Source organism: Rhododendron vialii, chromosome 5a, assembly GCF_030253575.1.
Source record: "Rhododendron vialii isolate Sample 1 chromosome 5a, ASM3025357v1".
NCBI lineage: Eukaryota > Viridiplantae > Streptophyta > Magnoliopsida > Ericales > Ericaceae > Rhododendron > Rhododendron vialii.
In genome coordinates, this window is record NC_080561.1 from 7808691 (window position 1) to 7833164 (window position 24474).

Here is a 24474-nt window from a genome sequence, read left to right on the forward strand (position 1 = left end):
GGCCCAGTCAGACTATACGAAGTCATATAACATGGTGTCTTATTTCTTGACGTGCTAAGGCATATCAAATCCAAAAGACATTGGAAGTAAAACAGATTTAAAGGAAGGAAAATGTGAATCCATCGTACCAATCATTTCCCGGTTGAACTCGAGTGATGCTCTCTTTGCTAGAGCAGCTCATGGCTCTACTCCCAAGTTTCCAAATATGCACAAACCATCATTCCAGCTTTTGAAATCTTCCATTTCCTTCACTTGCTACATTCTTGGAATGGAAAACCGTTGTTGGCTCATATTCAACCTTAGTGGAGCACAAATGATTAGGATGAATGACGGCTTTGGTGATTTGGTAATAGAATTGGGCAAGGATATAGCATATTAGCATGCAAAAGCAAAGTTGGTCAAGCTGTTACTACCAATTTAAGTCGTGACCTCTATCTGACTACAACCAACATCTTTTCCCAGCCCTCTTTCTTTCATCTCCTCCCTCAATTGCTCAATCTCATTGCACATGCTGTACTTCGCATACATATTCGATAGCAAAACATAAATCCCTTCGTTTTGACAATCCAATTCAAGGGCCCTTTGAGCAGCCAATTTAGCCAAATCGACATTCCCACATTTGTAGCAGGCGCTGAGCAGGGATCCCCACATAGAAACCGTGCAACAACCATTTGCTTTATATGGCATCTCATTTACCACCTTCCATGCTTTTTCCAACTCACCAGCTCAACCCACATAGAAACCGTGCCACAACCATTTGCTTTATATGGCATCTCATTTACCACCTTCCATGCCTTTTCCAACTCACCAGCTCAACATAGCAAATCAATTAGGCAACTATAGTGCTCCGGAGTTGGATCCAATCCAAAATCAGAAACCATAGATTCAAAATACTTGATCCCGAGATTCACTTGGCCTGTGTGACCACAAGCAGAGACGACAGTCACAAATGCCACCCCATTTGCTTTGATCCCCTCCGTCAGCATTTCTTCGTACAATCTAACCACTTCTTTAAAATGACCATTGCTGCCGTATACACCGAGCATTGAAGTCCACAGAACAATATCCCTCTTCCTCTCTCCTTCCGGTCCAAACCCCACCATACTAAAAACCTGTTTAGCTTTCTGTACAAGCCCACACTTACCATACCTTTCAATCAATGAACTCTGCAAAAAGACATCACCTCCCACATTAGGAACCGTACGAATGATTTTCGCATGCACCTGTCCACCCAATTCCATTGCATATGGTCCAGCACATGCACGTAAAGCAGCCGAAAAAGTGAAGTTATCATAATTCATGTTCAACATTGGCATCTTTTTAATAAGGTCCTTCAACCCACAATTCAGCCTCAGCACTACCTGACAAAAGTGCATTTGCACATACTGAGTTTCTAAAAGGCATTTCATCGAACAGTTCCGCTGCATCATTGATAAGCAACAATTTCGCGTAAAATTCAATCAGGGCACTCCCCACAAACACACTCGATGACCAACCCGATTTGATCACAAGGGTATGCAACTTGTTAGGAATGCCTTGTATTCTTTAGTCCCACATTGGTTAATTATGTTGTTTTCGTTTTTGTAGCTTATTATAAATAGGGCTTTTGGGGACTTCTAGGAATTATCTTTTGGGCTCTTATATTGTGGCCTTTTTAGAGTTACGGATTATAGCCGGCTCTTTGTATCTCTTCTTCACGTTGGTTAGTGAATCCTCTCTCTCCTCGCCCGTGGACGTACCCATCTTGGGGAACCACGTATATCTTGTGTCTTTGTGATTTCTTGTTAAGTTTTCAATTTCTCGTTCTTAGCTTGCATTCATAGCGTTCGTTACAACAAACTGGTATCAGAGCCTTAGGTTGCAAAAACTAGGGTTTCGTTTCCGATTGTGGCTATGGCGGCTAAATTCGAGATTGCGAAATTTGATGGGTAGAGCAGCAGTTTCAGTTTTTGGAGAGTAAAAATGAAGGCTTTGTTAACCCAACAAGGATTGCACAAGGCTTTGTCAGGCAAGACTAGTTCTGGAATTAAAGAGGAAGATTGGGATGATACGAATGCCAAAGCTCTGAGTTCTATTCAGTTGAGTCTGGCAGATGATGTTCTTCGCGAGGTGGAAGAAGAAACTTCAGCAGCAGGAATTTGGCTGAAGTTGGAAGGCATATATATGACGAAGTCGCTCACCAACAGGTTATATCTCAAACAACGTCTTTATACGTTTCGTATGCGGGAAGGTATACCTGTTAAGGATCATTTAGACGAGTTCAATCGTATTATTATGGATCTGAAAAATATTGATAGTAAAATTGAGGATGAGGACCAAGCCCTAATTTTGCTATGTTCTTTACCACTTTCGTATGAACACTTTGTTACAACCCTATTGTATGACAAAAACACGATATCTATGGAGGATGTTAAGGCCAGCCTATATTCGAAAGAATTGAGGAAAAAAGTGTCAGGTGAGGGTGATGCACATGCGGAGGGTTTGTTTGTTAGGGAAAGAACAACAGAAAGGGTGGAGTCGAGTAATAGGGGAAGATCCAGGTCATCAAATAAGAAGAAGGGAAAGTGCAATTATTGCAAGAAACCCGGGCATTGGAAAAGTGATTGTTTAAAACTCAAGGAGAAGGAAAAAGAAGATCAGAAAGGGGGTAAAGTAATTGCTGGAATTGCTGAAAGTTCAGATGAGTCAGATAATGTGTTATCAGTTATAGAGGCGATTCTCGCTTTAATACCGAGTGGGTTCTAGATTCTGGATGTTCATACCACATGTGTCCGCATAGAGAGTGATTTTCTACTTATGATACGGTCAATGGTGGTACAGTTTTGATGGGCAACAACATGACCTGTAAGACTGTTGGTTTTGGAACGATTCAGTTTATGATGCATGACGGTATTGTTAGGACTTTATCTGAGGTTCGACATGTTCCGGATTTGAAGAAAAATCTTATATCCCTGGGTGCTCTTGATTCTCATGGTTGCAAATTCCTCGGTGAAGGTGGAGTTTTGAAAATCTCAAGAGGTGCATTAGTACTGATGAAGGGTTAGAAGCGTGGTAACCTCTATACACTCCAGTGCAGTACAGTTATAGGTGCTGCAGCAACGGTTGCTTCATCCAAGGTTTCAGATTCAGACTTGACTCGTTTGTGGCATATGCGCCTTGGGCATATGAGTGATAGGGGGATGACAGTTTTGAGTAAACAGGGTTTGCTATGTGGCCAGAAAATTGAGAAGCTAGATTTCTGTGAGCATTGTGTCTACGACAAACAGCGCAGGGTAAAATTCAGTACAGCTGTTCATCGCACCAAATGCACGGTGGATTATTTTCACTCGGATCTTTGGGGTCCCGCAGAGGTAACTTCTAAAGGTGATTTTCGATATTTTATGAGTATTATCGATGATTTCTCTCGTAAGGTTTGAGTGTTTATGTTGAAACATAAGAGTGACGCCTTTAATACATTCAAACAGTTTAAAACTTTGATTGAGAATCAGACTGATAAGAAAATAAAACATTTGGGAACTGATAATGGTATGGAGTTTTGTCTTGGCGAGTTTGATAGATTTTGCAGTGATGAGGGCATTGTGAGGCATCACATAGTGAGAAAAACCCCTCAGCAAAATGGTGTGGCTGAATGAATGAACATGACTCTTTTGGAGAAGGTACGTTGTATTCCGGATTGGGCAAAGAATTTTGGGCTGAAGCCGTTTCCACAGCATGCTATTTGGTGAACAGGTCTCCGTCGACTGCTACTAAGTGTAAGACTCCGTTTGAGGTATGGTTAAGTCATCCGACTGATTATTCTGTGTTGCGTGTTTTTGGGTGTCCAGCTTACGCTCATGTGAATGAAGGTAAATTGGAGCCACAGGCCAAGAAGTGTATTTTCTTGGGTTATGCAGCAGGTGTCAAAGGGTACAGGTTATGGTGCTCTGATGATTTGAAGTTTTTGATCAGTAAAGATGTGACTTTTGATGAAAATTATCTGATTAAGGGGTCTAAGCAGGTTGATGATATAGTTCAGGAACATAGTGTTCCAAAGTAGGTGGAGTTTTTGAGTGAATCTTCTGACTCAGAGAAAAAGCACATTGAGAAGCCAATTGAAAAGGAGTTCAAGAGTTCAGACACAGAGGTTGATGCATTAGTTGAGCAACCACGCACTATTGCTAGAGATAGGCCAAGGAGGAAGATTTGGCCTCCTGAAAGGTATTCGGTTTATTCTGAGATGGTGGCCTATGCTTTATCAGTTGCTGAAACAGTTGAGTATGAGAAGCCTTCAAGCTATACAGAAGCTATTTTGAGTGCTGAGTCTGCAGAGTGGTTTGTTGCTATGAATGAGGAGATTGAGTCTCTTCAGAAGAATCAGACATTGGAGTTAGTAGAACCGCTGAAAGGGAAAAGGATTGTTGGATACAAGTGGGTCTTCAAGCGCAAACCAGGTATTCTAGGGGTAGAAGACGCTCGGTTTAAAGCTCGGCTAGTGGCGAAAGGATACAGCCAGAAGGAAGGTGTTGACTACAATGAGGTATTTTCACTAGTTGTAAAACATAGTTCCATTCGCACTTTACTTGCTATTGTTGCATGTTATGATCTTGAGTTAGAGCAACTTGATGTCAAAACTGCGTTTTTGCATGGCGAGCTTGAGGAATAGATTTATATGCGTCAGCCTGAGGGATTTGTTATTTCTGGTAAGGAGGATCACGTTTGTTTACTTCGTAAGTCTTTATATGGCCTCAAACAATCCCCTAGGCAGTGGTATAAGCAGTTTGATACATTTATGATAAGCCAGTCATATTCAAGAAGTGAGTATGACAATTGTGTGTATTTTTGAAAACTTTCAGATGGTTCATTTGTTTATTTACTGTTGTATGTTGATGATATACTTAACAGTTAGTAAAATTATAATTATTTATAAATATTACACACATATTTTTTTTTAAATATCTCACGGTCCGGTTCAGTGAATCCACGGGTTTGAAATAAAAATCCAATCCTAATCCGTATCTCACGATTTTTTAATTTTTGAATCCGTGTCCGGACCATTAATCTACGGACAAAATCCAAAAGGCACGGATCGGTTCGGTCCATACCGGTTTCATGGTTCTCGATTTTTCTTGGAAAACCCTAACAAAAACCGAAAGTTCTGATCCAGTTCGTAATCCTGCGGTTTGGTTGGTTCGGTTTTGGACCGTTGTGGGCCCATCTTGAGTACAAAACAATGACCAAAAGGGCAGAACCGTTCATATATTAGAGGTCGCAGGAAAATTAGCTTAATCCAACACCGATAGATATGTTAACAAGTTGGATTTTGGAGGACAAATTGAACTGTAAAAGTTCATTTTGTCTTCAACTAAGGCACGAGAAAAAACTTTTAGGTATACCGAGGATACCAAGCCCCATGATATCCCCTTTGATCCGTTGCTGTTGACATAGCTATTGGTGTACATAGCTGTTGGTGTTCGATCAATCCAACTTTCTTAAGGAACACACTTCTTTGCAAGTTTGCAACGCACCGGAAGACCTTGCTTGGTAGGGGTGCCGAGTGCATCTCGGCCGTCCAAAAGTGTTTTGGATGGCCCGGTTGCAAACATACCGAACGGATTTAAAAAAAAAGAAAAGGAAAAGAAAAAAGATGTTTTGATCTGGGCGGTTGATTTCGAGATGAACAGCCGGTTGGCCACTCGGCACCCGCTCGGCAGGGTCCTCGGGTCCGTTTGCAACATCTAAAATATGAACAGTTCTGCTGATTGTGTTGAACTAAGGATGGGCCCACAATGGTACGAAACACCCAAATCCAAAACTGGACCACACTAGAGGATTAACACTACTAGACTAGAACTCGGTCCGCCAAAAACGAGGAAAAAAAAAAAAAATTCAAAGCCATGAAGGTTTGCAGTTAAATGTAAGATAATGTCATTCGTCCCAACTTATGATATTCCGGCCGACATTTTTTCCTCCTTGGGAAATAATGCTGTCCATAAAAATGGTAATTACTGCTTTACAAAATGTTGTTGTCAAATTATGCTAACAAGGTGTCTTCTTGCAAAGAATCATAATCCACCCAATTGAGAAGCGAGATCGATGAAAATGTCTTCTCTACATGGAATAGTAAGACCACCCACTGAATGGTCAAACCCAAATTCTTCCTCGGCTTGGCTTAACAAGTCTTGAAATGAAGGATTGCTCAAGTACGATATTGGGATCACGAATCGCTTCTTTTCGCTCTCTCCAACATAAACAGCAAAATGGCCCTTCGGAACATCTGCAGCTGCTGTTGAGGAAGCTGCTTTGTTTGCTCCTGTCAATGAAGACCGGCGAAGGACTTGTTTGGCATGCATAATCCGAGGCATACGAATGGCCATTGTTTTCAATTGGAGTTTCCCACTTGACAAACAAGAAAATGAAGCAAAGTAGGTGCAGAATCTGTGAAAGTTTACATGTGATAGAAGAATTTGAAGCTTGTGTTGTGTTGGTTTTAGACTCACCGATATGGTTATATATAGAGGATCAATGGTATGTGGAAAATTACATGAAAACTAGAGTGAGTGGTTAAGGGTAATCAAGGATGGGGTCTACTTAAAGAAAACACCACATGAAGAATCACATGGTTTTGTTTTCCTACTCAGCGATCACATGAAATTGCATTAAAAGATAGGCCAGAGTACTATAAGTTAGTTGGAAACCACCATATCCCTACCACATTTTGTGACAAAACCTACAAAAGGGTCCCCTTAAAATTCAAGAGATAACCCAGTTGGATTAGAAGTGCTTACACCACCCAACTCCTCTCATTTTGTGACAAAACTATCATGATTATAAAGAAATTTTGAAATTTGGGCAGGGCGGTCGCCTGGTCTCATCCGCCCCTCAGTTCATAGTTGGTGCTCGGCACGAGCGGTAACCGCTTGGACTGACGCCTAATATGATATATAAAACCAGACGGTTAGGTGCACAAGGGTTAGAACCAGACGGTTAGGTGCAAAAGGGTGAGCCAAGTTTGCATGAATCATGTGATTGGCCGTCGGTTGGACCTGATAATAAACTGAGCGGCGAGCGGTCGGACTTAAATGTTGGGAACCATACGAGTCATGTTTGCATGCACCTGTCCACCCAATTCGATAGCATATAGTCCAGCACACAGACATAGCAGCCGATAAAGTGAAATTCTCAAAATTCAAGTTCAAGTGTTCAACTTGGGCATCTTTTTAAGAAGTTTTTTTTTTTTTTTTGAAGATGTCAATTTTTAACGAGTTCAAGTCCCTCAACATGGGCATCTTGTAAAAAGGGAAGGAGTGGAGGAGTATTTGACTGCGTTAATTTTTCTGCCCAATGATGCTAGCAATCAAACTGATCATATAAGTTAGGCTTGCCCAAGGTCCAAATTGGTTCAGTTTCGAAATTAGCACATGCTAAGAAGACAAACCACCATTTATTGAAATCTGTCATCATCATTGTATTTTGCTTGTAGTTATACCAGCAAGCAGTGGTATACTCCTTGAACCCCACAAGTACGGATTGAAATAAAGGATTTTGTTTTTGGTAACAAGTGGTGGTGAGAATTCTATAACTTGGGGCCCATTGAAGAACATGGTCTACTAGCAGCATATTACAAGTTCACATGGCAGCTCTGTCAATCTTGCAACTCCCCTCATTTGGGACTCTTTAGTTTCTCAATGTCCTTGTGTGGACCCTTCCCAGACTTCTTCACCACTATCTTACATTTGGTTTTTTTGTTTGGTAGATGTCTCAATTTTGTCCCTGATCAAACAACCTTGACATTATCTTTGGATCAAATCCACTGGTTTAGTTTGAATCAAAGTATTGTGGGGTAAGCAGCAGACTACCAACAGAGCACATTCCAACTCCATTGTCCCCACCTTTAATTTCAATTGGGAAGACATAACCATGTGATGATCTCTTGCAAGTTTTCTCTCCTACCAACCTTTCCCTATCACATTCATATGGCTGCATACACAACCTTTCCCCTGTATCTCTCTATATTTACCTCTCTCTCTCTCTCTCTCTCTCTCTCTCTCTCTCTCTCTCTCTCTCTCTCTCTCTCTCTCTCTCTCTCTCTGTGTTAGAGGCTCGACAAAGTACTAACACAAGTCTTCACATTTTCTTCTTTCAAAGCCCTTTTTCTCTTCTTCAAAATCTCCTTGAGTTTCTTTCTTTATCTTCTCCAAAAAGTCATGGGAATCCGAATTCTTGGCAATCTTCATGCAAAGGCTCTTCTTCGCCGGTCTATTTTTCATGCAAGCCAAACAGCTCCCAATGTTGCACATGTCCCAAAAGGCTATTTAGCAGTTTATGTTGGAGAGTCTCAAAAGAAAAGGTTTTTGGTTCCAATATCATACTTGAATCAACCTTTGTTCCAAGAGTTGCTCCATAAGGCTGAAGAAGAATTTGGGTATAGTCATCCTATGGGTGGTCTCACTATTCCTTGCAGAGAAGATACCTTCCTCAATCTTACTTCTGTTTTGAATGGCTTTTGAGAGTGGAGAATTCATCATAGACGCTTTTGTAGATTAGGAAAGTCCATTTCCATGTAGATGACATTTTTTGTTTCTGTATGAGAAGTTATTGATGGCAGAAAGGGAAAACTCTATTCATATGAGAAATGAGACACAGAATATATAGTTCAATTTATTGTGCAGCATCTCAATATCAACAGCAATCTCTATCATCCTTGAGAAAGAACCTCAAAACATAAAACTAATCCACAAATACTCATCACCAATCTTGGAATATGAGAAATTATGTCAACGGATTGAAATGAGAGCTTCTTAAGGCCCAGTCAGAGTATACAAACTCGCAAAAAAAGGTGTCTTATTTCTATGAGCTAAGGCATATCAAATCCAAAAGACATTGGAAGTAAAACAGATTTAAAGGAAGGAAAATGTGAATCCATCGTACCCATCATTTCCCGGTTGAACTTGAGTGATGCTCTCTTTGCTAGAGCAGCTCATGGCTCTACTCCCAAGTTCCAAATATGCACAAACCATCATTCTAGCATTTGAAATCTTCCATTTTCTTCACTTGCTTCATTCTTGGAATGGGAAAACCGTTGATGGCTCATATTCTTCCTCAGTGGAGCACAAAGCATTAACGTATAATGGGTTTGATGGGTTGATGAAGGTGAAGAAGTTGGTGAGAGTTTGAAGGCGGTTTCTGCGAAGGCAAGTGCTGTATGTAAAAATGAGTTGAGTTTGGAGGCCTAAAGATAGAAATAGTAAGCCTGTTCTAAGTAGGTGTGCATGAAGTTTCTTTATGGAATTAAGATTCTTAGTTTGAGAGCATTGGTGCAAGAAATGAGAGATAGACATCAATGGTTTGTGTTATATGCAAGTGGCATTGGCTTGGCATAAATTGGGGTTGCAAAAAGACTAATGGTTTGGTCTTAGTTCACTGTTAAAGGAACATGGAGTGAATACTACTCTAGAGTCTAAATTTCGTTCAGTATTGTTAAAGCATTCAACTCAAAACTAATTGGAAATGAGGGACAAGCCACCCAGACTCATATACTGGTTTTCGAAGTGAAAACTAACTTATGGGAGACAAATTATTAGATGATTTGGTTTAAACTAAAAGTAAGCCCCAAACCAAAGTTCATGTTGATTCAATGATTCAGTTCTTTTCTTACTTAAACAGCCATGAACAGTATGATAATTACAAATTGAAATGCACCATGTTAAAAAATTCAGTGGAAAGATGCAATCAGTTATGTTGACAGAAACCTGGAAACCATACCCCTTAGAAACCAAGATCGAAGCATAACGTAAAGATTTCAACTGACATAGCTATTGGTGTTCGATAAAGCTAACTTGCTTAAGAAACACACTTCTTTGCGACATCTAAAATATGAACAGTTCTAGTGATTGTTTTGGACTCGGGATGGGCCCACAATGGTATGAAACACCCAAGTCCAAAACTAGACCACACTAGAGGATTAACACTAGACTAGAACTTGGTCTGCCAAAAACGGTGGAATCCATGGAAGCAAACAAGATTAAAAAAAATTCAAAGCCATGAAGGTTTGCTGTTAAATGTAATATAATGTCATTAGTCCCTACTTATGATATTCCAGCCGACATTTTTTTCCTCGGGAAATAATGCTGTCCATAAAAATGGCAATTACTGCTTTACAAAATGGTGTTGTCAAATTATACTAACAAGTCGTGTCTTCTTTTACAGAATCATAATCCACCCAATTGAGAAGCGAGATCGATGAAAATGTCTTCTCTACATGGAATAGTAAGACCACCCATTGGATGGTCAAACCCAAATTCTTCCTCAGCTTGGCTTAACAAGTCTTGAAATGAAGGATTGCTCAAGTACGATATCGGTATCACGAATCGCTTCTTTTCGCTCTCTCCAACATAAACAGCGAAATGGCCCTTTGGAACATCTGCTGCTGCTGTTGAGGAAGCTGCTTTGTTTGCTGCTGTCAATGAAGACCAGCGAAGGACTTGTTTGGCATGCATAATCTGAGGCATACGAATTGCCATTGTTTTCAATTGGAGTATCCCACTTGACAAACAAGAAAATGAAGCAAAGGAGGTGCAGAATCTGTGAAAGTTTACAAGTGATCGAAGAATTTGAAGCTTGTGTTGTGTTGGTTTTAGACTCACCGATATGCTTATATATAGAGATGATCAATGGTATGTGGAAAATTACATGAAAACTAGAGTGAGTGGTTAAGTGTAATCAAGGATGGGGTCTACTTAAAGAAAACACCACAAGAAGAATCACATGGTTTTGTTTTCCTACTCAGCGATAACATGAAATTGCATTAAAAGATAGGCCAGAGTACTATAAGTTAGTCGGAAACCACCATATCCCTACCACATTTTGTGACAAAACCTTCAACAGGGTCCCCTTAAAATTCAAGAGATAATCCGGTTGGATTAGAAGTGCTTACACCATCCAACTCCTCTCATTAACATAAGCATCTGTGTTACATGGATCCTTCTAAATGACCCAAATCTCCGTGCCGCCGGTACTCATATTCGGATAAAGCTACGGGATCCATGTTCTGACATAGTATTTAGTTTGACATTCACCCGAAAAGTGTATTTTTTACGATTCCAATTGTCATGAAACTCCTACAGTATGCATGAAATGCTCCAAGGCACCTTGTAAACACAATTTGTTGGACAAATTAAAGAAATATACTAACAATTTTGAACATTTCAGCGTATCCATGTGTCCTTGAGATGCTATGCATTGTGGTATATAACAATTAATTGTTCCTTATAGCTATAGGTAGCAGATGTTATATTTTTATTTAAAACCGTTGGGCAGACAAACTCTTATAATTTTAACATTTCTAAGACAAAAACTATCATGATTCGAAATAAATTTTAAAATTTGGGCAGGGCGGTCGCCCGAATTTCATCGTTGGTGCTCGGCATGAGCGGTTACCGCTTAGGACTGCGCCCAATATGATCTAAAGAACCAGACGGTTAGGTGCACGAGGGTGAGCCACGTCTGGATGAATACCTGATAACAAAGCGAGCGGCGAGTGCTCGGACTTAAATGTTGGTAACCATACAAATCATGTTTGAGTGCACCTGTCCACCCAATTCAATAGCACATAGTCCAGCACACGGACATAGCAGCCGATAGAGTGAAATTCTCAAAAATTCAAGTTCAACATGGGCATCTTTTGAACAAGTTCAAGTCCCTCAACATGGCCATCTTGTAAGAAGCGAAGGAGTGGAGGAGTATTTGACAGTGTTGATTTTTCCGCTCGATGATGTATAGCAATCAAACCGATCATATAAGTTAGGCTCACACAAGGTCCGAATTCGTTCGGTTTTGAAATTAGTACATGTTGAGATTTTTTGAAATCTGTCATCATCATTGTATTTTGCTTGTAGTTATACCAGCAAGCAGTGGTATACTCCTTGCACCCCACAAGTACTTGGTTTCAAATCACTGGGTCGGATTGAAATAAAAGATTTTGTTTTTGGTAACAAGTGGTGGTGAGAATTCTATAACAAGGGGCCCATTGAAGAACATGGTCTACTAGCAACATATTACAAGTTCACATGGTAGCTTCTGTCAATATCGCAATTCCCCTCATTTGGGACTCACTAGTCACAATCTTCCATTGGGTTTTTTTGTTTGGTAGATTTGTTTATCCACCACAGAGGATGTCTCAACTTTGTCCCCAAGCAAACCATCTTGACATTATCTTTGGATCAAATCCATTGGTTTAGTTTGAATCAAAGTTTTTTGGGGTAAGCAGGATACTACCAACAGAACACATTCCAACTCCATTGTCCCCACCTTTAATTTCAATTGGGAAGACATAACCATGTGATGATCTCTTGCAAGTTTTCTCTCCTACCAACCTTTCCCTATCACATTCATATGGCTGCATACACAACATTCCCCCTCTATCTCTCTATATTTACCTGTCTCTCTCTATATATGTGTGTGTTAGAGGATTGACAAAGTACCAACACAAGTTTTCACATTTTCTTCTTTCAAAGCCCTTTTTCTCTTCTTCGAAATATCATTAAGTTTCTTTCTTTATCTTCTCCAAAAAGTCATGGGAATCCGACTTCTTGGCAATCTTCAAGCAAAGGCTCTTCTTCGCCGGTCAATTTTTCATGCAAGCCAAACAGCTCCCAATGTTGCACATGTCCCAAAAGGCTATTTAGCAGTTTATGTTGGAGAGTCTCAGAAGAAAAGGTTTTTGGTTCCAATATCATACTTGAACCAACCTTTGTTCCAAGAGTTGCTACACAAGGCTGAAGAAGAATTTGGGTATAGTCATCCTATGGGTGGTATCACTATTCCTTGCAGAGAAGATACCTTCCTCAATCTTACTTCTGTTTTGAATGGACTATGAGAGTGGAGAATTCATCATAGATGCTTTTGTAGATTAGGAACGTCCATTTCCATGTAGATGACATTTTTTGTTTCTGTATGAGAAGTTTGTGATGGCAAAAAGGGACAACTCTATTTTTATGAGAAACAGAATATCTAGTTCAATTTATTATGCAGCATCTCAATAGCAACAGCAATCTCCATCATCCTTGAGAAAGAAACTAAGAACATAAAACTAATCCACGAATCGTCATCACCAATCTTGGAAAATGAGAAATTATGTCAACGGATTGAAATGAGAGCTTCTTAAGGCCCTGTCAGACTATATAAACTCGTAAAACAAGGTATCTTATTTCTTTCATCTCCTCCCCCAATTGGGCAAGGATATAGAATATTAGCATGCATAAGCTAAGTTGGTCGAGCTGTTACCAATTTAACTTGTGAACTCAATCCGACTACAACCAATATCTTTCTCCAGCCCTCTTTCTTTCATCTCCTCCCTCAATTGCTCAATCTCATTCCCCATGCCGTACTTCGCATACATATTCGATAGCAAAATGTAAATCCCTTCATTTTTACAATCCAATTCATGGGCCCTTTGAGCGGCCAATTTAGCCAAATCGACATTCCCACATTCGTAGCAGGCGCTGAGCAGGGATATCCCCACATAGAAACTGTGCAACGACCATTTGCTTTATCTGGCATCTCATTTACCAGCTTCCATGCCTTTTCCAACTCACCAGCTCGACATAGCAAATCAATTAGGCAACTAAAGTGCTCCGGAGTTGGATCCAATACAAATCAGAAACCATAGATTCAAAATATCGATCCCGAGATTATCTTGGCCTGTGTGACCACAAGCAGAGACTACAGTCACAAATGCCACCCATTTGGTTTGATCCCCTCCGTCAGCATTTCTTTGTACAATCTAACCACTTCTTTAAAATGCACATTCTGCCATATACACCGAGCATTGAAGTCCACAGAACAACATCCCTCTTCCTCTCTCCTTCGATACTAACCCCGCCACTAAGGACCAGTTTAGCTTTCTGTACCAGCCCACACTTAACATACATTTCAATCAATGAACTCTGCAAAAAGACATCACCTTTCACATTGGGAATGGTACGAATGATTTTTTCTTGCACCTGTCCACCCAATTCAATTGCATATAGTCCAGCACACGCACGTAAAGCAGCCGATAAAGTGAAGTTATCATAATTCAAGTTCGAAATTGGCATCTTTCGAATAAGTTCAAGTCCCTCAACCCACAATTCAGCCTCATCATAACTCGACAAAAGTGCATTTGCACATACTGAGTTTCTAGAAGGCATTTCGTCGAACAGTTCCATTGCATCATTGATAAGCAACAATTTCCGCATAAAAATCAATCAGGGCACACCCCACAAACACACTAGATAACCAACCGATTTGATCACATGGGTATGCAACTCTTTATCAAATTCAACATCTTTGATATTAGAGGAAACCGTTAACGAGCTACACAGAGCATATGAGTCTATATCAACCCCATTGATGTGGGTAAAGGCAAAGGTTTGTAGGGCGAGAAAAGGCCACCCTTTTCTACGAAAATCCGATATGAAAGCATTAAAGGATAATGGGTTTGTTTGGTTGATCAGGTGAAGAAGTTGGCGAGAGGTTGAAGGTGGGTTATGGGAAGGCATGTATGTGAAAATGAGTTGGGTGTGGAGGCCAAGGGAGAGAAATAGTAAGCCTGTTCCAAGTTGGTGTGCCTGAAGTTTCTTTATGGAATTGAGATTCTTACTTTGAGAGCATTGGTTTGTGTCATATGCAAGTGGCATTGGCTTTACATAATTAGGGTAGCAAAAAGACTAGTTTGGTCTTAGTTCACTGTTAAAGGTACATGGACAGAATACTACTCTAGAGTCTAAATGTCATTCAGTATTGTTAAAGTATTCAACTCAAAACTAAATAGACTATTATAAAATAGGTAGGAGTTTTGGAAATTCAAATTATAATATTAGATGATTTGGTTTATACTAAAAGTAAGGCCCCAAACCAAAGTTCATGTTGATTCCATGATTCAGTGGAAAGATGCAATTAGTTATGTTGACAGAAACCCGGAAAGCATACCCCTTCAGAAACCAAGATCGAAGCATAATCTGACACCGATAAATATGTTAACAAGTTGGATTTGGAGGACAAATTGAACTGTAACAATTCGGTTGGTTCATTTTGTCTTCAAACAAACGTAAGCTGTTTACATAGTTATTGGTGTACATAGCTATAGGTGTTCGATCAAGCTAACTTTCTTAAGAAACACACTTCTTTGCAACATCTAAAATATGAACAGTTCTGCTGATTGTTTTGGACTCGGGATAGGCCCACAACGGTACGAAACACCCAAGTCCAAAACTGGACCACACTAGAGGATTAACACTAGACTAGACGCCAAAAACAGTAGAATCAATGGAAGCAAAGAAGGAAAAAAAAAATTCGAAGCCCTGAAGATTTGTTGTTAAATGTAAGATAATGTCATTAGTCCCTACTTATGATAATCTGGCCGACATTTTTTTCCTCCTTGGGAAATAATGCTTTCCAAAAAAATGGAAATTACTGCTTTACAAAATGGTGTTGTCAAATTATGCTAACAAGGTGTCTTCTTGCAAAGAATTACAATCCACCCAATTGAGAAGCGAGATCGATGAAAACATCTTCTCTACATGGAATAGTAAGACCACCCATTGGATGGTCAAACCCAAATTCTTCCTCAGCTTGGCTTAACAAGTCTTGAAATGAAAGATTACTCAAGTACGATATTGGGATCACGAATCGCTTCTTCTCGCTCTCTCCAACGTAAACAGCAAGATGGCCCTTTGGAACATCTGCTGCTGCAGCTGTTGAGGAAGCTGCTTTGTTTGCTGCTGGCAATGAAGACCGGCGAAGGACTCGTTTGGCATGCATAATCCGAGGCATACTAATGGCCATCGTTTTCGATAGGAGTATCCCACTTGACAAACAAGAAAAGGAGTGAAGGATGTAATGGAAGTTTCGTATATGAGTGAAGGATTTGAAGCTTGTGTTGGGTTTAGACTTACTGATATGCTTATATATAGATGGTTTATGGTATATGGGAAATTGTATAAGTCTGGAATGAGTGGTGAAGGGGAATTAGGAATGGGGTCTGCTGAGTGACATTGCCACATGAACAATCACATGGTTTTGCTTTCTTGCTTAGCCATCACATGAATTTGCATTAATAGATAGGCCAAACTGTAAGTTAGTTGGATAACATCAAATTCCCTACCACATCCTTCTTTTTTTTTTTTTTGCCAAAACCTACAAAATGTCCCCCTTAAAACTCAAAGAGATAAACCGGTTTGATTAGAAGTGCTTGCAACATCCACCTCCTTTCATTTCCTTTAAGTATGAGTTTGTTACATACATTCTTCAAAATATGTAAAGTACCCGTATTGGACACTCGGATAAGGACATGGAATCCAAGCTGGATATATTTTTAACACAAAAAAGGGGCCCATTGAAGAACATGGTCTACTAGCTGCACACAAAAGTTCACATGGTAGGTTGATATAGGCATTCTGTCAATCTTTCAATTCTCCTCACTTGGGACACTTTACTTTCTCTAGTTGAATTAATGGTTGGCAAAAATAAATGGAAAAAATAAAGTCATGTAAGTTACACTGGGGAGGCAGATGCATGAGATGCCTCTTTGTCAATGTTCTTTTGTAGACCCCTTCTCAGATTTCTTCTCCGCTGTCCTCAATTTTTTTATGTATGAGTAGTTGGTTATGGGGAAAAAAAGAAAGAGACAAGTCTATTTATACAAGAAATGAGAAACAAAATTTCCTATACAATTTGTTGTGCAACGTCTCGATATACAGAAACCATCATTCCAGCATTTGAAATCTTCCACTTCCTTTACTTGCTTTGTTCTTGCAACTGCAAAAAAATGTTGTACGAAATGAGAGATAGACATCAATGGTTTGTGTTATGAGGAAAACTTTTTAACAGAGATTTCCGTAAATATACTTTACGGAGCTGAATCGCACACGCCCAAAAGTGTTTTGGACAGTCCGGATTTTAAAAAACTCTTCGCTGGAAAAGTTTTTTTTAAAATCCGGACCATTGATTGCCAAAATGGACGGGTGAGATTTGCCGCCTCCATGAACAACTTATTCATGGCTCCACCAGGAATAAGTATCTCTCTTGTGTTATATGCAAGTGGCATTGGCTTGGCATTAATTGGGGTAGCAAAAAGACTAATGGTTGGTCTTAGTTCACTGTTAAACGTACATGGACAGAATACTACTCTAGACTCATGTACTGGTTTTCGAAGTGATAATTGACCGATGGGGGACAAATTCCAACAAGCATGTTAAATTAGGTAGGAGGGTTGGAAATTCAAACCAAAAGTTCATGTTGATTCAATGATTCAGTTCTTTTGGTACTTATACAGCCATGACCAACACGATAATTACAAATTGAAATCTAAATAAGCTCAGCAAAGAACTTCAAAAATTCAGTGGAAAGATGCAATCAGATATGTTGACAGAAACCCGGAAAGCATACCCCTTCAGAAAACAAGATCAAACCATAACATAAAGATTTGAACTGAGAAATGGACAAGCGAAAACGGAAGTTCTGATCCAGTCCGTAATCCTGTGGTGTAGTTGGTTCGGCTTTAGACCGTTGTGGGCCCATCTTGAGTACAAAATAATGACCATAAGGGCAGAACTGTTCATATAATAGAGGTCACAAGAAAATTAGTTCAATCTGACACCGATAAATATGTTAACAAGTTGGATTTTGGAGGACAAATTGAACTATAAAAGTTTGGTGGTTCATTTTTTCTTCAACAAACATGTAAGCCGTTGACATAGCTATTGGTGTACATAGCTTGTTCGATCAAGCTAACTTTCCTAAGAAACACACTTCTTTGCAACATCTAAAATATGAACAGTTCTAGTGGTTGTTTTGGACTCGGGATGGGCCCACAACGGTACGAAATGCCCGAGTCCAAAACTGGACCACATTAGAGGATTAACACTAGACTAGAACTTGGTCCGCCAGAAACAGAAAAAAAAATAAAAATTCAAAGCCATGAAAGTTTGCTGTTAAATGTAAGATAATGTCATTAGTCCCTACTCATGATATTCAGGGCGACATTTTTTTCCTACTTGGGAAATAATGCAGTCCACAGAAATGGAAATTACTGCTTTACAAAATCGAGTTTTCAAAATATGCTAACAAGTCGTGTCTTCTTTTACAGAATCATAATCCACCCAATTGAGAAGCTAGATCGATGAAAAAGTCTTCTCTACACAGAATAGTATGACCACCCATTGGATAGTCAAACCCAAATTCTTCCTCAGCTTGGCTTAACAAGTCTTGAAATGAAGGATTGCTCAAGAAGGATATCGGGATCACGAATCGCTTCTTTTCGCTCTCTCCAATATAAACAGCGATGGCCCTTTGGAACATCTGCTGCTGTTGAGGAAGCTGCTTTGTTTGCTGCTGTCAATGAAGACCGGTGAAGGATTTGTTTGGCATGCATAATCCGAGGCATACAATTGGCCATTGTTTTCAATCGGAGTATCCCACTTGACAAACAAGGAAAAGGAGTGAAGGATGTGCAGAACAAACGGAAGTTTTGTATAGGAGTAAAGGATTTGAAGCTTGAGTTGGTCAATGATATGTGGGAAAATTGTGTAAGTCTGGAATGACTGGTGAAGAGGAATTAGGAATGGGGTCTGGTGAGAGACATTACCACATGAACAATCACTTGGTTTTGCTTTCTTACTCAGTCATCAAATGAATTTGCATTAATAGATAGGCCAAACTGTCGGTAAGTTGGATACCATCACATTCCCTACCACATCTTTTTTTTTTTGTTGACAAAACCAACAAAAGGTCCCCTTAAAACTAAAAGAGTTAAAACCAGTTTGATTAGAAGTGCTTGCAACATCTCCCTCCTCTCATTTCCTTTTACATAGTACATTCTTCAAAATATATGAAGTACCCATATCGGACACTCAGATAACGGCAAGGAATCCGAGCCGGATATATTTTTAACACAAAAAGGGGCCCATTGAAGAACATGGTCTACTAGCTGCACACAGAAAGTTCACATGGTAGGTTGATATAGGCTTTCTGTCAATCCGGCAATTCTCCTCACTTGGGACACTTTACTTTCTCCAGTTGAATTGATGGTTGGCAAAAATAAATGGGAAAAAAAACAAGAAGATACACTAGGGAGGCAGATGCATGAGATGCCTCTTTGTCAATGTTCTTTTGTAGACCCCTTCTAAGATTTCTTCTCCACTGTCTTTGATTTGTTTTTTTTTTTTTTTTCCTTTCTGTTTGGTGGATTTGTCTATCCACCACAATGAGATGTCTCAACTTTGTCCCTAACCAAACCATCTTGACATTATCTTTGGATCAAAATCCACTGGTTTAGTTTGAATCATAGTTTTTGTGGGGCAAGCAGTACACTACCAACAGAACACAGTCCAACTCCATTGTCCCCACCCTTCATTCCCAGAAATTTTTGGGTACCGATCGGGCACCACGTGGTACCCGAGTAGCACATCCGGGCCATCCATTTCGGTTTTGGACGGCTCGGATTTGGAGACAGAAAAAAGAGAGAGAAAAAGGAGAGAGAGTGATAGGGCGAGAGGAGAGAGAGGGTTTCAATTTGGGCCATCCAATACACTTTTGGACGGCCCGGATGGGCTGCTCGGGTACCACGTGGGCACGGCCACCTGGCACCCAAAAATTTCTCCTTTATTTCAATTGGGAAGACATAACCATGTGATGATGATTCCATTATGAATTTTCTGTCCTACCAACCTTTCCCTATGACATCCATATAGCTGCATACACATCATTCTCCCTCTATCTCTCTGCCTATCTATACATATGTGTTCACAGGGGCTTCACAAAGTACCAACTACCAACACAAATCTTCACATTTCCTTCTCTCCAAAGCCTTCTCTATTCTCCAAAATCTCATTTAATTCATTCTTTCTCCTCTATACAAAATCATGGGAATCCGATTTCTCGTTACTATTCAGGCTAAGGTTGTTCTTCGCCGGTCTATTTTTCCTGCAAGCCAAATAGCTGCCAATGCAGCACATGTCCCAAAAGGCTATTTAGCAGTGTATGTTGGAGAGTCTCAAAAGAAAAGGTTTTTGGTTCCGATATCGTACTTGAACCAACCGTTGTTCCAAGAGTTGCTGCACAAGGCTGAAGAAGAATTTGGGTATAGTCATCCTATGGGTGGTCTCACTATTCCTTGCAGAGAAGATACCTTCCTCAATCTTACTTCTGTTTTGAATGGATTGTGAGAGTGGAAAGAGGGAGAAATCTCCGGCGATAGAGATTTCATCACAGACACTTTTTGTAGATTAGGAACATCGAATTCCATGTACATAGCATCAACTTTTTTATGTATGTGTAGTTGGTTATGGGGAAAAAACGAAAGAGACAAATCTATCTTTACAAGAAATGAGAAACAAAATTTCCTATACAATTTGTTGTGCAACGTCTCGATATACAGAAACTGTCATTCCAGCATTTGAAATCTTCCACTTCCTTTACTTGCTTCATTCTTGCAATGGCGAAAAAATGTTGTTGGCTCATTTCAAGCTCGTTGGAGCACAAAGGATTAGGATGAACGACGGATTTGGTGATTTGGTAATAGAACCGGGTGAGGCTATAGCATGCGCAAGCAAAGTCGGTCAATCTATTACCAATTGAACCCTTGACCTCTATCCGACTACAACCAACATCTTTCTCCAGCCCTCTTTCTTTCACCACCTCCCCTCAATTTCCCAACATCATTCTGCATGCCATGCTTCGCATATTTAGCGAAATCGACATTCCGACATTCGTTCCAGGCACTAAGCAGGGATCCCCACATAGAAACCATGCAACCGTCACCCGAGTTGAGAAAACACCTCTCCCGGCTGTCTCGGTGAGCGAAACCTGGATCGGCTGCGGTGAAGGTTGACTTGGATTCGACTCATTGCTAGCGCCTCAGAGTAATTTCCAAATGAGTTTGCAAAAGGCCTAAAAGTCGGAGAAGCCTTGTTCCGGGCACTTCGCAGGTTAAAGATGCGAGGTCTTTTCAATTCAAAACTAGCGCTTTGTAAGCCTGTATTAATATTATTAGACGTTTTCCATTTTTTTGGGAGACATCGTCGAACGGCTCTCTCTTTCTGATCGCCAATCGGAACTCTTTTCTGTTGCCGGCATCAATGACCCATGAGGTATGTAGCACGATCCTTTTTTCGGCGTCGGTGTCTTCTTCGTTGTTGGCATCAGATTGATTTCCAAACTGAGACCAAGAACGTCTCTCCCTCTCTCTCCGTGAAAAGGGGCACAGAAGGTGGGGCCAAAGGATATTTGTTACTGTTTGGGTAATACGGGGTTGTCCAAAATTAAGAATCCTGCAGGGGATAAAAGATATCCCGGAAGATTTATATCCGGGACGAAAAAACAAACAAACAAAGGATATGGTCCACCCTGATATCTATAACTATAATCGGGACAAATTTACGGCCTTGTTCGTTTGGGAGTTTTGAGAGAGATCTATATCTCACTCCTATATACTTCTATCAAACAGGTAACCTCACACATGACGCTTGATGCACATGTAGCCGAACGAACGTGTTCGAGCTTGACACCATATCGCCACGTGGATTCCAGCTAAACGCCCAGGCATCACTATGGGCTGGTCACGACTCACAAATCCTTCGGTCCGGGCAATTGAGCTCCCGCGACAGGCTGGTGAAGTGGGCTCTAAGGGACGACTTGGCCGGGTGTCCGGCCAATGTGCATCCGCCCATGACACTTGGCCCAATGCTGTACCAGATTCGGCCCACTACATATAGCATTAATAATTCAACTGAGAAATACACACAAAAACTGCACAATCCCATACAAAATCCAGAAAAGAAGCAGCAGCAAAGCCGTGAAGCTTTTGCCTTTACGTTTCAAGAAAATGTCATTAGTCTGTCCTTATGATATTCCGGCAGTATGTGTTCCCCCTTCTAAAGCATGAATCTTCTTGGGCTAGCAAAGGGAAACAAATAGACTTGTACAAAGAAATGGTTAATTGCTGCTTTACAAAATTGTGTGTCAAAATATGCTAACAAGTGTCCTCTCTATCAAAGAATCATGATCCACCCAATCGAGCAGTGAGATAGATGAAGATATCCTCGCTGCATGGAATAGTAAGACCACCCATTGAATGATGAAATCCATATTCTTCCTCAACTTGACCTAACAAGTCTTGAAATGAAGGATCGTTCAAGTACGATACTGGGATCACGAATCGCTTCTTTTCGCTCTCTCCAATATAAACTGCAAAATGACCTTTTGGAATGCCTGTTGATGATGAGGACGAAGCTGCTTTGTTTGCTGCTGTCAAAGAAGACCGGCAAAGGACTTGTTTGGCATGCATAATCCAAGGCATATGAATGGCCATTGTTTTCAGTTGGTATATCCAGTTAACAAGCAAGACAAAGAAGTGAAGGATGTGCAGAACAAGTTGAAATTTTGCACAAGTGAAGAATTTGTTGTGTTGGTTTTACACTCACTGCTATGCTTATATAGAAATGAATGCAATGTGAGAAATTGCATGGAGTATAGAATGAGTGGTGAAGGGAGCTTAGGAATGGGGTCTACTGAGGGACATTACCACATGAAGGATCACATGGTTTTGCTTTCCTACTCATCCATCCTTACATTAATTTAAGAGACATAGATAGGCCAAACTGTTAAGTTAGTTAAAAACCATCATATTCCCTATACAATATTTTTTTGTGACGAACCCTGCAAAATGGTCCCCTTAAAATTCAAGAGATAACCCAGTTGGATTAGAAGTGCTCCCAACATCCAACTATCTCATTTCCTTTGAAGTATGAGAATTGGATATATCATCTACAGTCAATATTAGTACATGTTTAGAAGATAGACAGCTATCCTATGTAGCACAGAGACAGAGATGGGACACGAGATTTCAAAAAAATGGGGACATGGATATGGCAAGGGACACAGCAAAAATAAATACATTAATAAGTAAAATTTATTGTATACCAGTGGAAAGATAGTTATATGTAGAAGCATGAAGCATCAAATTTGAAGTAATACACATTTTACCCCCATAAAATTTAAAAGAATTACATATTTAATTCCTGTCGTGTCCCCATCGTGTCCCTCCTGTGTTCCCCTAAAACAGTTGATCAAATTTAATGGACATGCCACGAGCAATGGATTGGGTCCAAAGAAATTATCCTGCTGTGGACAAAGTTGAAAGAACCAAGGTGGTGGATAAACAAAGCCACCATACAACAAAATAACAATAATTGAAGGACTTGTATTGGGTAAGACTGTAACAGCTAACATTTGGTGAGGAGAAGTCTCCAAAGGGGTCTATTGAAGAACATGGTCTACTAGCAGAATGTAACAAGTTCACATGCTATGTCGATACAGGCTTCTTTCAACCTTGCAATTCCTCAGTTGTACAGTACCAACAGAACACATTCCAGCTCCATTGTCCCCATCCTTCATTTCAATTAGAAGACATAACCATGTAATGATCCCTTGTGAGTTTTCTCTCCTACCAAACTTTCCCTATCACATTCGTATGGCTGCATACATACCATTCTCCCTCTATCTTTCTATCTCTATCTGTCTCTCTATATATGTGTGTCTTAGGAGCTCAACAAAGTACCAACACCAGTCTTCATATTTTCTTCTCTCAAAGACCTTTCTTCTTCAAAATTTCATTTTGTTTCTTTCTTTCTCTACTGCCGAAAGTCATGGGGATCCGGTTTCTTGGAACTCTTCAGGCTAAGGCCCTTCTTTGGCGATCTATTTTTCCTGCAAGGCAAACAGCCCCAGGTGTTGAACATATCCCTAAAGGCTATTTAGCTGTTTATGTTGGAGAGATTCAGAAGAAAAGATTTTTGGTTCCAATATCATACTTGAACCAACCTTTATTTCAGGAGTTGCTACATAAAGCTGAAGAAGAATTTGGGTTCAGTCATCCTATGGGTGGTCTAACCATTCCTTGCAGAGAAGATACCTTCCTCAATCTTACTTCTGTTTTGAATGGCGTCTGAGAGTGGAAGGATGAACAAAACTATGGCAATTGAAATTTCATTACTCACTTTTGTAGATTAGGAACATCCAGTTTCATGTACATAATGTATAGCTTTTTCCTGTATGAGGATTTTGTCAACAAGAGACATTTATTTATATGAGAAATTAGAAATAAATTTGGTTTTCAACTTATTGTACAACATCTAAATATTGACGCTCATAAAAAAATTCTAAATATTGACAGCAATCTCCATCATCCTTGAGAAAGAACCTAAAAACACAGAAGTAATCCATATGAATTGGCCCAGTCGGACTATACAAACTCGTAAAACAAGGTGTCTTATTTCGATGAGCTAAGGCATATCAAATCCAAAAGACATTGGAAGTAAAACAGATTTAAAGCAAGGAAAATGTGAATCCATCGTACCTGCCAGTTGAACTCGAGTGATGCTATCTTTTCTAGAGCAGCTCATGGCTCTACTCCCAAGTTTCCAAAAGTGCACAAACCATCATTATAGCATTTGAAATCTT

General features: G+C 40.0%; 8 protein-coding genes and 3 pseudogenes across 8 annotated transcripts; 4 read left to right on the forward strand and 7 right to left on the reverse strand.

Moving 5' to 3' along the window:
• Positions 1-2: 2 nt before the first annotated feature.
• LOC131327516 (pentatricopeptide repeat-containing protein At2g03880, mitochondrial-like) lies at positions 3-5539 on the reverse strand (annotated as a pseudogene).
• A 341-nt stretch (positions 5540-5880) lies between these two features.
• Positions 5881-6664, reverse strand: LOC131325119 (auxin-responsive protein SAUR21-like). The gene has a single exon (XM_058357192.1). The coding sequence runs from the start codon at positions 6351-6353 to the stop codon at positions 6042-6044; it is 312 nt and encodes a 103-aa protein (XP_058213175.1). The 5' UTR covers positions 6354-6664; the 3' UTR covers positions 5881-6041.
• A 1409-nt stretch (positions 6665-8073) lies between these two features.
• On the forward strand, positions 8074-8636 carry LOC131325129 (auxin-responsive protein SAUR23-like). The gene has a single exon (XM_058357201.1). The coding sequence runs from the start codon at positions 8184-8186 to the stop codon at positions 8484-8486; it is 303 nt and encodes a 100-aa protein (XP_058213184.1). The 5' UTR covers positions 8074-8183; the 3' UTR covers positions 8487-8636.
• A 1390-nt stretch (positions 8637-10026) lies between these two features.
• Positions 10027-10650, reverse strand: LOC131325118 (auxin-responsive protein SAUR21-like). The gene has a single exon (XM_058357191.1). The coding sequence runs from the start codon at positions 10497-10499 to the stop codon at positions 10188-10190; it is 312 nt and encodes a 103-aa protein (XP_058213174.1). The 5' UTR covers positions 10500-10650; the 3' UTR covers positions 10027-10187.
• A 1783-nt stretch (positions 10651-12433) lies between these two features.
• On the forward strand, positions 12434-13000 carry LOC131325126 (auxin-responsive protein SAUR23-like). The gene has a single exon (XM_058357197.1). The coding sequence runs from the start codon at positions 12551-12553 to the stop codon at positions 12851-12853; it is 303 nt and encodes a 100-aa protein (XP_058213180.1). The 5' UTR covers positions 12434-12550; the 3' UTR covers positions 12854-13000.
• A 160-nt stretch (positions 13001-13160) lies between these two features.
• LOC131325108 (pentatricopeptide repeat-containing protein At3g12770-like) lies at positions 13161-15231 on the reverse strand (annotated as a pseudogene).
• Positions 15232-15324: 93 nt separating this feature from the next.
• Positions 15325-16047, reverse strand: LOC131325116 (auxin-responsive protein SAUR21-like). The gene has a single exon (XM_058357189.1). It carries the CDS (start codon positions 15799-15801, stop codon positions 15487-15489), a length of 315 nt encoding a protein of 104 aa, XP_058213172.1. The 5' UTR covers positions 15802-16047; the 3' UTR covers positions 15325-15486.
• Positions 16048-17728: 1681 nt separating this feature from the next.
• Positions 17729-18933, reverse strand: LOC131325124 (auxin-responsive protein SAUR21-like; annotated as a pseudogene).
• An 810-nt stretch (positions 18934-19743) lies between these two features.
• LOC131325125 (auxin-responsive protein SAUR21-like) lies at positions 19744-20418 on the forward strand. Its single transcript, XM_058357196.1, has one exon. The coding sequence runs from the start codon at positions 19878-19880 to the stop codon at positions 20178-20180; it is 303 nt and encodes a 100-aa protein (XP_058213179.1). The 5' UTR covers positions 19744-19877; the 3' UTR covers positions 20181-20418.
• A 1332-nt stretch (positions 20419-21750) lies between these two features.
• LOC131325117 (auxin-responsive protein SAUR21-like) lies at positions 21751-22460 on the reverse strand. The gene has a single exon (XM_058357190.1). It carries the CDS (start codon positions 22322-22324, stop codon positions 22013-22015), a length of 312 nt encoding a protein of 103 aa, XP_058213173.1. The 5' UTR covers positions 22325-22460; the 3' UTR covers positions 21751-22012.
• Positions 22461-23425: 965 nt separating this feature from the next.
• On the forward strand, positions 23426-24128 carry LOC131325113 (auxin-responsive protein SAUR23-like). The gene has a single exon (XM_058357185.1). The coding sequence runs from the start codon at positions 23544-23546 to the stop codon at positions 23961-23963; it is 420 nt and encodes a 139-aa protein (XP_058213168.1). The 5' UTR covers positions 23426-23543; the 3' UTR covers positions 23964-24128.
• Positions 24129-24474: the final 346 nt, after the last annotated feature.

What these genes read in the sequence shown, in the direction of transcription:
- LOC131325126 (XM_058357197.1), top strand. Translation starts at nt 12,551, where the DNA reads ATGGGAATCCGACTTCTTGGCAATCTTCAAGCAAAGGCTCTTCTTCGC.
- LOC131325116 (XM_058357189.1), bottom strand. Translation starts at nt 15,801, where the DNA reads ATGGCCATTAGTATGCCTCGGATTATGCATGCCAAACGAGTCCTTCGC.
- LOC131325118 (XM_058357191.1), bottom strand. Translation starts at nt 10,499, where the DNA reads ATGGCAATTCGTATGCCTCAGATTATGCATGCCAAACAAGTCCTTCGC.
- LOC131325129 (XM_058357201.1), top strand. Translation starts at nt 8,184, where the DNA reads ATGGGAATCCGAATTCTTGGCAATCTTCATGCAAAGGCTCTTCTTCGC.
- LOC131325125 (XM_058357196.1), top strand. Translation starts at nt 19,878, where the DNA reads ATGGGAATCCGATTTCTCGTTACTATTCAGGCTAAGGTTGTTCTTCGC.
- LOC131325119 (XM_058357192.1), bottom strand. Translation starts at nt 6,353, where the DNA reads ATGGCCATTCGTATGCCTCGGATTATGCATGCCAAACAAGTCCTTCGC.
- LOC131325117 (XM_058357190.1), bottom strand. Translation starts at nt 22,324, where the DNA reads ATGGCCATTCATATGCCTTGGATTATGCATGCCAAACAAGTCCTTTGC.
- LOC131325113 (XM_058357185.1), top strand. Translation starts at nt 23,544, where the DNA reads ATGTGTGTCTTAGGAGCTCAACAAAGTACCAACACCAGTCTTCATATT.